Consider the following 14,034-nt stretch of genomic DNA (forward strand, 5'->3'; position numbering starts at 1 on the left):
TCAGTAATAGGAAGTAACAGTTTTCAGTGCTAGCCAAAAGTTGGAGCTTCAGACAGGAATGGAGAAACCTCACATTGGCAGTTTTTATTCTTAGAAGATCGTATCGTCTCTCACCTCATTCAGAATTGCCCAGACTGCTGAATTCTGTATTACTGAAAGCCGGAATGATGCAATAGGGTTTAGGCTGGGGTCAACCGTTCCTTCAGCTACACCGTTTTCAAACTTCCCTGCAACAGAAGTGAAAGTGTACCCTCAATTAACTTCTAGTCAACAAAGCATAGACTCCATGTCCAAAAAAATGCATCTACAGCATCACAGTTCACAGCTGATACCGGGTGTTGCTAAATGTGGGGCTGACTGGTATCATCAGTATCAGACATGGAGGTTAGTGGCCCTGCCTGCAGTAAAGGGGCTGGATCTTGATGATCCTTAAGGTCCCTTCCAACCCAAGCCATTCTATGGTTCTGTGATTTCCCAAAACAGAAAGCAGCCAATGTCTTTGGTATCAATTTGTTGATACTATAGAAGCAATCAAGACGGGAGATGTCATCAGAGAAGCCAGACCTGAACAGGATTACACTAAAGAATCAGAACTTCAGAACTGTATGCAGTATGCGCATCTCTGAAGATCACAGGGGATTATTTCATGTAATATTGTGGACCTAAATATGAAGCCCCAGCTTACATGTGTTCAAAGAGCATTGAGTACATTCATGCTTAATGTACTCCCATCTAAAGAATCCTTAAATATATTACAATTAATAAGAACCCAGATTAAAAGCCCAGTTAGAATTTACACTTGAAATGTAAGCAATTTTAACTAACGTCCATAAGGTCACACACCCAAAATGAAGGAACAAAACCCAAATTTAGGTCTGGTTTTAATTAAAGTGTCTTGTCCGTTGCAGTAGTAACAAAGCACATGGCATTCTATATGAGTAAGAGAAAAGCACTGCTGTCTGTGGCATACCTATTCTGAAGTAACCATCCTCCAAGCGTTTGTCTTTGGTTTCTTTGCTTAATACCAATTCTTCATTCTACAATGACAAAGCAAAGATAAGTTTATTTTTCACATTTGATATTGCCAAGGAAGGCCAAATTTGTACACACTTGTTGTATGTCCTGCATCCATCTTATCTAAACAAATTATAAAGCAGTATAGAATAGTTATTTATAGCCTTTGGTAAGCCAACACAAAAATAAGTACTTCAGAATGGAACTGTATTTGACTTCAAAGTAGAAAAAGGAAGTCCTTTAAGTGCTCCACTTAACTGATACATCAGCTGCCACATGAACAAAATACATAGCAGACAGAAAAAGCAAAAGCAAAATCTTGCCTTGTTTTCCTATGACTGAGCCAGAGGTTTCCCTCAGACCAAATGAAACTTACAGGCTCATTTTTTTTGATGTAAGAATTTGGGTAAAATGGAAAGCCTTCGGACCAGCAAAGGAAGCATTTCAATTATCACTCACTTACTGAAAAGGATGGATCCCGATAAGCTTCTTTCATAAGCACAGAAAAATAAAACTGTAGACCAGAGCTTCAAGAACAGCCTGGAAATTACAACCACAATCACAGGACCCAATACTAGAAGACCTACTGTAAGAATTTCCTAAGAATCAGTTACAATTTCTCGACAGGCACAGGACAGAGGACATTAAATCCATCTGCTCTTTGTTTTCCTCCCCTCTCAAGTCCCAAACAAATCCAGTCTAGTTTTTGGCACTATGCAATCTCTCCACAATAATTTATACTTATTATTGTATCGGTTGTATGGGAGAAGACAGACATACTTTGCTATTTTAATACCATATAAATTTGTTTGAAGTAATATCTTAAACCTTTCCCAGAGTTTTGGGATATAAATGTATTATGGTATAATATCCAATTGAAGAAAAAGAGCCTGTATTGTCTGGCTTCAAGCTAGGATATATTTTAGACAATACAGTGCTCCCCCAAAATAAAAATCAGACTGATTTATGGTGGAAAAAAATCAGGTCATCAGGAGAAAGACACAGATTTACTCTGAGAATCCAGATACTTAACAATCTGTAAGGATTTGTGGTAAGGTTTGGATGTATGTCATGTCAATTCCTGAACCAAATTAGTTTTCTTAACTAGGTCGAAAAGGAGACAGATTTAGCTTTCCCCTCTTCCAAAACACACAGGAAAGGGCAGATTATTTGGTTATTTTTGTTTTAAATAGTAACAGTGAACTGGAAGAAAATGAAGTTGTTCACCTCCACATTAACAATACTCGTAGTAGTGTGAATAGTTCCAATAACTTTCCATTAATAGAGCCGGTGTTAAAAAAGTACAAGCATCACTAGACTATAGTTATAAAAGAAACCATCAGGTCTGCCTTACTCTGTTAAAAAAGGGAAGTCAATACAATTACGAGGCTTTGCCTTTATCCTGTAATGAAGGAGAAACAAATCAATGTGTTCATACCTGAAAAGGCAAAACTTCCACGGTTGTGTTTAGAAGTATGTCTCCTGGATGCTCTGGATTGCCACTGTGGAACAAGTACCTATAGATAAAAAGGAAACATAAGACAGGATACATTTATCGATCACTGATCAATTCATAGCTACGTTACCACCTTACGTACTGCTAATCACTTTATCTGACCTTATCTGCAGATAGTCAGTTATGAAAGACAGGCTTTACTTTCTCCTTACATATAAACACAAACTTCGTACCTCTTGATACCAAACAGATACCACACACCTAAATAAGTATCAGTATATTTTACCACTAGGTGGTATCAGTGCTTGAGAAATTGCTCATTTCTTCTTATTTTTTTTCTAGGAGACCACAGAGTTTGTTCGGATTACTGTCTAAAAACTGCTTACATGCTACACTTACTCAAAAGACACTTTTAATAAACCTAATTTACTGTTAATACATTCAAATGAATATATAAAAAAAATAAATAAAAATCTATCAAGACATTTCAAACCTTCCTTCAATTGGAAACTAGAGAAATAAACATGAAGCATTACATTAAACACATCACCAGCCAGGGACAAAATTAGTTCAGAAATTATCGCTTGATTAAAATTGCAAACATCAGCTCCATCTGCAATTTATTGAGACATAATTGCAGATGTCAATTCCAATTTGTCTTTCTCCAGTATGTCTGAAGCCAGGTAAATACCTGCCATTAATACACACTCCGTAGCTACAAGTCAAGAAGTAGAACAGAGCCCTCTGACCCTGAATTAGAAATGTCTGCGGTAATAAGTTAATAGGAATTAATTTAAAAACACACAAACACACAGAGACACGTCACCATTTATCAAGGCTCAGAGGAGTGAAAATCATAGATCCAGATCTCAGAAAGCTACACTGATCCCCCATTGCACTGATTTCAGCAGAACTTCAAACACTGAACAGCAAAACAGCTGGATTCACTCATCTCCAACACTGCCTGTACCTATATGCACCTCTGTGATCATGTGCTGCCAGCTGAAGATAACACTGCAGGGGTGGTCCATGTGGGGGAGGTAGTGGTTGGGTTCTGCTTTGTTTCAAGAGCAGCCCTACTGCCACCACAGCAGCCATTTCTCCTACTGTGCTGACTCTGGGAGCTCAGGTGGGGTTTCTCCCCCAGCCCAAGAGCTTACCAGGCTGGGAGGGCATCAAGCTCAAAAGCTGGCAAGATGCTGAAACCATTACGGGAAGTCATAAAAACTATTTCCCTGTAATCAGCCCACTTTTTTTTCAGTCTGTTTTCTATATCTGTCTACCATATGCACATACATATAACACATGCATATGTTACATCTTATTTAAGATTATGTTTAGAACAGAAGGGATATTTTTATATCTGAGCCCTGCCTGAATGCTTGTCAGATAACACCTACTCTGACAGAAGTCGCACAGATATGAAAAATAGAAGCGTGAATGCACATAACACAGCTCATATCTATATCTATAACCAATCTTCTGCTTGGAAATACAGTTTATGAATTAGAAAATTCACTTTGAAATAACATTTAATTTACAAATGAGCGGCTGTTCTACAGCTCCTAAAAGCAGCCTCATTTAGCTGTTCTTTTATGAAGCTCGTCTCCTTGACACACTGATAAATCACAAGCTTTCAAGGCTTCCAGGCTACAAAATGTTTTTCTGGAGACCAAAAGACAGAGACAGAAAGCCACCAAAGTTGCTGTGCTTTTGGGTAAATCATTCTGACACCTGTCCTGGGATTTATAGGTGACAGCCATCAGAAATACTAAAAACCACGCTCCTTTTTTTCTCCACTTTTACTGATATTTTCCCCTAGGATGGAATCAAAACCATTTTTGTCTATTTACTACTTAAACATAATGCCTTCTGAACCATCCTTTCAAGTTCCAATTCTGAAAGCCACAGGCCTGTTAAGTACAATAATCCCAGCAAATGCATATTTAACCTGAAGTTACAAAACACCATGGCTGCCTTGCAGAACATCACTTCACAGCCTGTTTTAATTCCAAAACACAGGGTGGGCAACTTGGACGTTCTAGATGAAAATCATCAGCAAAAGGCAACTCATAACTAGAAAATGAAATAGCGATGTATCTCAACTTCAGAGAACCTTTTCCACTGTCCATCTCTCTTTAATTTGAAGAGGCCGGGGTCAAACATAATAGCTAGTTCATCTATCCATAAACACAACCTCCTGTCTGCCAGGAGTTACTGTATGTATGAACTAGAGCTCACATTCTGTTCTTAACCTCCATATAATAAGAGAGTAGAAGAAGATGCTAGACATTAACATCTCATACTACATAAAATACATGAAACAATTTAAAGAACGCCGAAGACTAAGAACACAAAGTGGAGCAAAGTCAAAGTTGCAAAGAAAATTTCAGTCCTCACATTGAGTGACCTGAATATTGAAGCTGAGGATTTGACTTCAGCCCACAGAACCAGACACAACTATTATGTCAACCAGAGGAACAAAATCAAACTTTGCCATCTTTAAGTACTGATGCTTTCAGCTGCGCTAAATTAACTTCAACTCTTTACTCTCTGTATTTTGCTTATGGAGTGGATGCCTCTTTCTTTTTTCTCCACACACTGAGACTCAGAGAACTGAGCCTAAATTTCCAGATTTGTTTCCATTCAGGCACTTGAAGTCTGCCTTACTGTCTCTTATGCTTTATTAAAAACAAAAATCATTGGCATTCCCATTTTCTGTTTTTAAACACAACATGCAACTCTATGCGTCTTCTGTTTTGCTGAGCCATCACAAAGAGAACGTGGATCAGGACACTACAAGCTCACCAGTAAATGGCAGCTTTACAAAAGGAAATAACATAAGGGAAATCTTAAAAATGCAGAAGTCACAGCCACTGCATTTTTTGTTCTGAAGAAAACAGACTCATCTCACTTGATGCTCAACACAACTATTCCAGGAATCTATTTATGAATGTGGGCCTTTGTCTTCTGCAAATAACAGGAATCAAATCTTCTTCTCTTGTGCTTCCCCGTGTCTCTGTTTAGCAATTTGATGTACCTTTGTATATTCCATTTCCAGAAGAAAAAAGAGAGAGCGAGGAAGGCAGAGAGGAAATGTTTCCTTCCACATCTGTACAAACTGTACATCAGCAGCAGGGAACACAGCAGCCTGTAATTCTGCACAACATGAACTTCTATAAAAGTCACAGTCAGTCAGCAAGCTTCGGGCTCTCCACAAACACTGCAGCCCCTGCAAGAGTTATTATCCACCAAATCTATCCTGTCTTTTTGATCGCTGGATGCAAATAGGGTTAAAGAAATCTAATCTATCCCCACTCTGTCATTTTCCCAGAACACTCATTAGGAAACGTTATTTTCACTGTTACTGGAAACGTGCATTAACCGTGCATTACTTTCCATGTTTTTCTTGTATAAAATATAAAAGAAAGATTAACTTCTCTTCCATCTCTCAGGCTCAGTTTTCTTTCCTATCCTTTAGGCCACTTATCCTTATTCCTTTGCAAAAACCGCTTTTACTTGAAGGAATAAAAAAATCTTTATTGTGCAAGTCTATATATATACACACACACACTCATGCATGCAAATAATCCTTAAGATGCAAGGAATGTTTGCCTTGTTAGTTTCTGATTCAAAACACAGGGCACAAGGGGGAAGGAACTTTTACCTCTATTCACTTTTATGCAAAACGTTTGGTAAGATTTCGCTTTCTCTGCCACAAACAGTCTCATTGTCCGTAACATATATGAAGGATATACATATAGGCTGCTCCGAAAGTAATGCCTCCTGTTTGCTTCCATGGAGACCACACCAGATACAAAAAGCCCCATAACACTATTTGATAGAGCAAACTCACAGTTACAAAACACTAGTTTTCAACACTGTCACCACCTTTAGCTATGTGTTTTCACCAGCAACAAACAAGAGCATACACGCTGCACTCATGAAAATCTGCATCTCCTTCTGGGCCCATGGCTTAACTTTCACATTGCTGTTGCCACAACTGAAATGCACCACCCACCCCTCACTGTGCTCACATCCACTGCTTGGTCTCCATAAACATTCAGCAAGTGTCAATGTCAGTGGGCACCACTTTTTCTGCATGGAGGAACTGAATGATGCATCTTTGCTCCATCCACACTTCCGTGTCAGACACCATTGTGTCAGACCGCCCCTCTGTTGCCATCTGTCACACAACAACATGTAATGGGACATTGGTGGGAAGGTTCAACCTCTACTGCCAACCTACCAACATCTGTCTGACACTGTAAGGCAACACCATAACATAGGAGGCATTACTTTCATAGTAGACTTCATATACAGACACACACACACTTTTCCAGAAGCGCTCCAGTCAGGTTTCTTAAACACTGGCATTTACTACCATTTGAGATGCACTTGGGTATGGACAACCTCACACGATGCTGGATGCAATTATGACACATCAGACACTCAAACCCTTGAGGAAATCAAATTATGTAATTCAGGGTATCACGAGAAGCATTAGACACCTCACATTCAGGCAGCTTCATTAAGCCTCTTAATATTTCTGACCAAGAAAAGTAAACCCAGGAACACTGCCAAATACACAAATCTGGAGCATTAGTGCCATTAAGGAGGAAGCAGCATGTCCTTGGCTCAGGCAGCTCTTTTCTTCTGTCTCTGATCCATGCCTTCTTTTCTTTTCAGATGAAGCACTTGCCTCATCATTGCAGGCATAGTTCCATGCTCGGAGCAACCAGCATCAGTGGCTGGGAGCCTGGCTGCCAAGTCCCTGCTGCCAGTGTATCCATTTGAGGATGTTCGACTCATTAGTACAGAAGCTTATGTAAACACAGAAACCAAGTCCTCAATTCCTCTTTTTTTTTCCCTCCACCCACCCACACTGAAAACATTAGCCCAACTGAAATGCACTGAAGCACCAAAACTTTATTAACTTGATGAGACTTCCACATATTTCCTATCAACTGATATCACAATTAAAGCTTAATAAAAAGATAACATGTTAGATTTTAATAACCTATTCTATAAGTACGCATTTAGAATACAGATTATTTCTGACTTACGCACCGTGCAGCTGTGTGCATGTGTTATGTCAGCTAGAGCTGCACAGGAAAGGCAGGATGTATTGCGCCATGCTGAAGGAGAGCTTGTTTCTACAATGAACAGCTTTAAAAGCTGTGCTGCTTTTCCACTACAATGAAGTGAGCTTAATAGCAGGATAGCAACCATCACTTTTTAAGTAGGTACTTTTCAGCACTGCCACCATAATTTAAAAGCAAAGCAACTCACATGTTTGGTTATCAGGTGCCAGACAATACACAGTACAATCAGTTTCAAGTTTAAACAATCAAATACATAATTCCCATTCGCGCAAGAAATATGTTTTGCGAGAAGCTACCACAGGACATAGTCACAAGGTTAACACCACGTGTTCCCTGGGATTCCAGGGTCAACAGCAGAGAAAATTGGATGGTTATTCTCAAATACCGCACCTCAAGTGGCTATGCCAACATCAGAATACAAAGTAGGAAAGGTAATCTACAAGCAGATTTGTCCAAGTAGTGAGATTCTAGCTTAAAGATGAAATGCCAGACAGTAAGGTCCAGCTCATAAAGCCACTTTATTAACGATCAATAGCACGTTATGAGCACTACTCCATAACCTGTTAAAAACAAGGACGGCTATGAGGCAACTAAAGTTAAAAGCAGAGGAGCATAGAGCATAAGAACATAAAAAATACACATGCAAAACCCAAGAAAACACAAGTCCTGCAAATCCTTTCAAAAACACACTAATATTGCTAAGCAGCTTTCATAACAAAGTGAGCCTGGAACAACAGTATATAATAAGAAAGCAAAGTGATTGTTGTTAATTATCTAACGACCTAAAGGAAAAGAAATTCAGTGTTTCTTGTCTTTACAATGGAGGCTGTTTTGAGCATTCAGAAAGTAGTCCATCCATTTGAAAAAAATATATACGTCCCACAGTGGTGATCAATTCATTCCTCAGTAAGAAAGTCAGTAGATCTACATTCAGTCTCAAGGACGTGCTATTGTAACAGTGGTACACATCTTGGTGTTATTGCAAAAATAAGAATAAGAATTTAGCTTACTATCAAGGGACTTCAGTGTTCTGGCTGGAAATCTTTCACTTGGAAATGACTGATAAAATTGAGTATAAGAGCTGTTACTGAAATGAATGTTAGACAGTTTCAATTTACACACCCCTTTTCCTTCAGGTGTGGTTTAGAACAATCGATGTCTGACTTCAGCTTTCAGCAGGGATAAGCCATCAAGGTTTAACACAAAATAGCCACAAATGTTATTTTCTTCTCCGCTACACGAGTTCAGATCTCACTTGAGATCACTAAGAAATCCCTGCCTCTGTTATCCCTGACAGTATTCTCAAGTCTCATAAAATCAAGTATTTAAAGGCTTGATGAAAGCTAATTACCAAACTGCTATATTCAACAGAAAACTGCAATTCAGTTCTGCGAAAAAGGTTTGGCACGGAAAAACAAACTCTAGGAACAAGTTAGCGCTCTGTCCCACTGTAACAGACCTGCCATTCATGCTGCCAGTTGCGGTCAATATTTCCATTAAGAAGCTTGTTTATCAAGGATTTATTACTGGAGCTATTAAGCAGTTACACCTCAAACCCACCTGGCAGACAACATTGCGTGCAAATTCAAGAGCTTTTTTACTACTTCAAAAACACAAACAACATCTGCTGCGCCCCTTGACAAACACAAAATGGCTTTCAAAAGAGTATCTTCTTGATTGCCGTGGATCTATCTCCCTTCCCAGCAGGCAAGTTTTCCTGATGTGCAGTCCACTTTCCCTTTCATGTGTTTCAACATACTCCTCACATGTTTACATTTGTCTGCCTCAAAAAGTGCCACTGAAATATCAGGAAGCACGATTTCTTCACCCAACCTTCACCTACCAAAATCTGCTGCTGAGGAAGTGAAGCAGGCAAACAAAACCAAGTCTTCATGGCAGTTTCTAACAGCCACAAACGTTCTTTTCTGCTCCACTACATGAGTTCAGATCTCACAGGAGATTACTAAGAAGATTGTTTCTAACAGTCTTATCCCTAGCTACACATTTTAAGAGCACAATAATGAAAACTGTCTTCCCATCTTTCACAGATATAATCAGTGTTTACTTTTACCCCCAATTCCTTCCCCATTAAAGTCATACATACCAAATACATATTTTCCTCAGGCCTGCACTTGCTGATTTTTGAACCACGGGGATGACCTACTACACTTACTAGCAACAATTTACAGAACCATAGAATGGTTTGGAAGGGACCTTTAAGATCACCTAATTCCACCCCCTCCTCCCCCCCTGTAGGCAGGGACACCTCCCTCTAGACCAGGTTTCTCAAAGCCCCATCCAGCCTGGCCTTGAGTGCTTCCAGGTAGGGGGCATCCGCCATCTTGCTGGGCAACCTGTTCAGTGTCTCACTATCCTCACAGTAGAGTATCTTCCTAACATCTAGTCTAAATCTACCCTTCTCCAGTTTAAAACTTGTCCAATTGCTAATGGAACTGTCATTATGTACTTGACTCACCCTAATGAAACAACAACGTTCCACCCAAGATCAACATTTACTTGCTACAGTTACCCTATTTATAAAATAGAAGTGTATAATTCTTAACAAAAACAAAAATAATTTAGAAAATAAAAACAAATTGGACAATGATCACTTCATAACCTTGAAGAAGAAAATCTGATCAAAAAGGAATCAGTGAGTTCATACATTTCATTTGGAAAACGTGTCAATTTTACGCTACTGGCACAGGATAAATAGAAAGAAGTCTGCCGTTAATTCAAGAAGGTATGGCGGTCAAACCCTTCAACACATACATCTTAGAAAGCCATCCAGGAAAATCTTCTAAAGCGCAGCAATCAACTGAAAGAGTAATTTGACATCTTGTACAACAAACTTGAGTTTCACAGGTCAGACCAGCTTGGAACAACATAGAACAAGGAAACTACTGATCCTCACTTAGTCTTTGATTATGTAGCAATGTGCAGAAGTTGACTTAATGGATTCAGTTCAGGACTGCAAAAAGGGCTCCTTCACAAGAAAAGCATCCAGACAAATCATGCAAAGAAACTTTGCTCTACCGTACTATAGGTACTGACCTCAAAAAAGCATGTAAGGTATGTGAAGCAAAGTGAAAGAAATCCACTAAAGTAGCAATGCTTGGACACCGAACAAGTAATTTAATTTCTAAGTCTTCGACTACTATGTTGGTAGGACGGTAAATAACAAAGCAGCAAAAAAAGTCTCTGCAAAAGTAAAGGAAGACTAAAAAACTCCAGTAGATAAAGTCACCTCTAGCTCCCTAAAAAAATCACAGATACTTACATTGCAAGCCTATTTTTAAAATTAATTAAATAGGTCAACTTGGACTTTTCACTCTTTTTCAAGTCCTAAAGCAAAATCTAAATAAAAAAATAATAACCTTTACAGTTCCCAAATTTCAGGTAAAAGGACACCATATGCTCCATCAAGACTTTCTGGTCTGGACAATCAACAGTCTGAGGCTGAGGCTGCAGGGCACAACATACTGTACCACACACCGCGCTGCACAGTTGTACTTGTAATTATAAGGAGACCAACCAAGCACAAACAGAACCAAATTGGCTTCTCTGGATTCCCTTATGAGCTGCCATAGAAGCACTGGTCTTGAATTGCATTTAACAAAAAGGCTCCAGGTAAAATTAAAAGAAGAAATAAAGAGGAAAATAACATTCAAAGCTGTAAAAGCATGGAACGAAAGGTTGCTCATGATCAGCGCCACCTAAACTGCAAATAAACCAGGATGATTTCACTTCAGTTTATTACAACAGCCCCCAGTTCTATTGTCAAGCGTTCTTGGCAAACATACAAGCCTTAGGTATGAGACCAAAAACAAACAATTACTAACCTTTCTACATTGACGGGCTTGTCAAATTTAAATAGAATATAATCCCCAGCGACTGGTGTGACGGCCCAGAAAAAATCTTCCCCTACATAGGTTTTTTCTAACGTATGCCCCTGATAGACTTTTAAAGATGTGGAAACCTCTGCAGGTGGATTCACGTGGATCTTATGCAGCAGTGGTTTCAGGAAGTCTTTATCCTAATTGAAAGAAAGACAAACATCATGCTGTTTTATTATGTTTTTGTTGTTGTTGTTGTTTCAAGTGGTTACATTTAAAATGAACTCCTAGAGGAAAAAAAAGAGTCATTTCCAGATACCTCAGATCTTGCACTACGTAATAAGATGAGCATGCCATTAAAGGAATAAATGAAGAAAGAAAAAGTAATAAATAGAGAAATTTAAAAAAAAAAAAAAATTAAAATATATTTCCACTAGCAAATATTCAGAAAAAAAAGCTGAGATTGGTATTTCTTATACCTGATAGTAACTAGTTTATACCAGGTTTCATTTCAACTGGAATAACACAAAGAATACTAAACAAGAATACTCTTGTTTTCTTAAAGGCTAAGAAAAAAAAAATAATAATCATGAGATCAATTTGTTTTGGGACGGAAGGAGAAGTTTAGCTACTAACTGTGAGTTTCTGGATCTTCCCTGCCAGGGAGGAGTGGAGGCCAACATGCTGGAACAGAGAAGGCCTGAAGCGTATCCGTAGATTTGATTTCTGCCGATCACAATGTTTCTAAAGCAAGAGGAGAAGGGATAAAAACCCACACTGTTAAATTCAACAAAAAGTTGCTAAGATATTACTGAAAGTATGAGATGTTACATGAACCAAAAAGACACAATAAAAACAACCCAGACGTACTTATCCAGTTTGTCTTGGTTTTATTCTAGAAATCTAGCAATACTGCTGTACAAATATAATTCTAGTCAATAAAGAAGAAATTTACATGTATTTTTGTACAGAACCCGTTTTTTCAGTCTTCGAGCAAGGAAGCTACTTGAGAAATAAAGAACCAAAAATCTAAATTTAATCACCACCTGGAATCTTCTTCATGACTGCTATACAAGTAGTAGAATTCTACAAAGCCTCAGTGGGGGTTACAAGAACAAATTCATTTCAGGACTATTATATATAAAAATCAATCTGACGTTTTCCTTTCACCAACTACTGCATCCACCTCCAGAATCCAAAGCAACAATTGAAATGCCTCCGAAAAATGTGTTTCTGATGATTTACTTGAGATTAAAATCTTAGTGGGAAAACAGATTATTTCAGGACACACAGTATCCACAATAAATTGTATGCTAGCCTTTAATTCACCAGAAACAGCACACACACCAACATTAAAACATGTTAGAAGCTTCACAATAAGTTACTTACAGCATCTTTTTCAGGGTTACACACTTTCACCCAGAGGATATGGTCTAGAAGCCAGTCAATTGGTTTCTCCTTATAAAACATAAATATGAACTCTACAATAAGAGTGATATCTGGAGACTGGAACATTTTACCTGCAATGACAGTAAGAATAACTGGAGTTATTTTATAATAAAGACAGCATCGTATCTTGAAACCACTGAGATAATAAACAAGTTTGTGCCGTGACAATGTATGTTAGAGACGAACAATTTGAATCATAGAATGCTTTGGGTTGGAAGTGACTTCAAAGGCCAATTAGTTCCAATCCCATGCCATGAGCAGGGACACCTCTCACTACATCAAAGTGCCCAGAGTCCCATCCCATGTGGCCTTAAGCACTTCCAGGACTAGGGCATCCACACCTGTTCTCAGCAACTTGTTTCAACGCCTCATCACCCTTACAGTAAAGGATTTCCTCCTAATATCCAATCCAAATCTGCCTTCTTTTAGTTTAAAGCTATTACTCCTTGTCAACAGACATTTTCTGTCTGCAAAAACAGAAGAAAAATTATGGGTATGTGATACTTATGGGTACTATTCTCTATGCTGTCACATAGCAGCAACCAGAGTTTTTCCCTAAATGTAAAGGCCACTGTCAGACTAATACCAAGTGCAATTCCAACTAGACATAATTAAAGCAGTCAGCTGCCTAGTAGAAAGCCCAAATCCCTCACATGAGAAAGACTTGTAGAATTTTGCTATATACTGATGTGACTTTGGGACTTCCAAGATAACATGTTCCTTGGTAAAGTACAGATAGACTTCTTAGAGGCATGGTTACTACAGGATCCTCGGTAATTCAAGCAGTAGGGGCCCCAGTATTTTTTCTTCCTACATTCTGAAGGAACAGCTGGAGAAAACACTAAGAACAGGTACCTCTGAGGTAGCAAAACCACTCCCTATGCATTAGAACAGGGAATTTGGTTCTCATCTACAAGAATATAACTCTCTCCTGAAGGGCCATTGAGGAGCTGCATACATTATTCTTGAAGACAAAGGAGGAACTACCCTTTGTATGCAACTAAAACTACTAGCAGTAGAGCACTCCACTTGAGCATGTGGCTGAATGGAAAAGAAGAACTGCGAGCACTCTGAATTACTCCATTCCTTAAGGTGGATGTTCACTTTTACATAAACAAAAGACAGGGTATGGTTGAAATATCACTCTGAGCCAGTACTATGCTTAAGACTAGAC

General features: G+C 38.7%; 1 protein-coding gene across 3 annotated transcripts in view; it reads right to left on the reverse strand.

Moving 5' to 3' along the window:
• Positions 1 to 14,034, reverse strand: part of MGAT4A (alpha-1,3-mannosyl-glycoprotein 4-beta-N-acetylglucosaminyltransferase A) — a 67,376-nt gene that overhangs the window by 5,541 nt on the left and 47,801 nt on the right. For all 3 annotated transcript variants that reach the window (XM_015850787.1, XM_015850772.1, XM_015850779.1), the window contains exons 10-15: positions 12,801 to 12,931; positions 12,048 to 12,155; positions 11,418 to 11,611; positions 2,453 to 2,531; positions 971 to 1,037; positions 115 to 227 (exon numbers count right to left, since the gene is read on the reverse strand). In XM_015850787.1, coding sequence (XP_015706273.1) covers positions 115 to 227; positions 971 to 1,037; positions 2,453 to 2,531; positions 11,418 to 11,611; positions 12,048 to 12,155; positions 12,801 to 12,931 — 692 coding nt within the window. The remainder of the gene's footprint in view (positions 1 to 114; positions 228 to 970; positions 1,038 to 2,452; positions 2,532 to 11,417; positions 11,612 to 12,047; positions 12,156 to 12,800; positions 12,932 to 14,034) is intronic.

Source organism: Coturnix japonica, chromosome 1 (assembly GCF_001577835.2).
Source record: "Coturnix japonica isolate 7356 chromosome 1, Coturnix japonica 2.1, whole genome shotgun sequence".
In the NCBI taxonomy this organism is placed as follows: domain Eukaryota; kingdom Metazoa; phylum Chordata; class Aves; order Galliformes; family Phasianidae; genus Coturnix; species Coturnix japonica.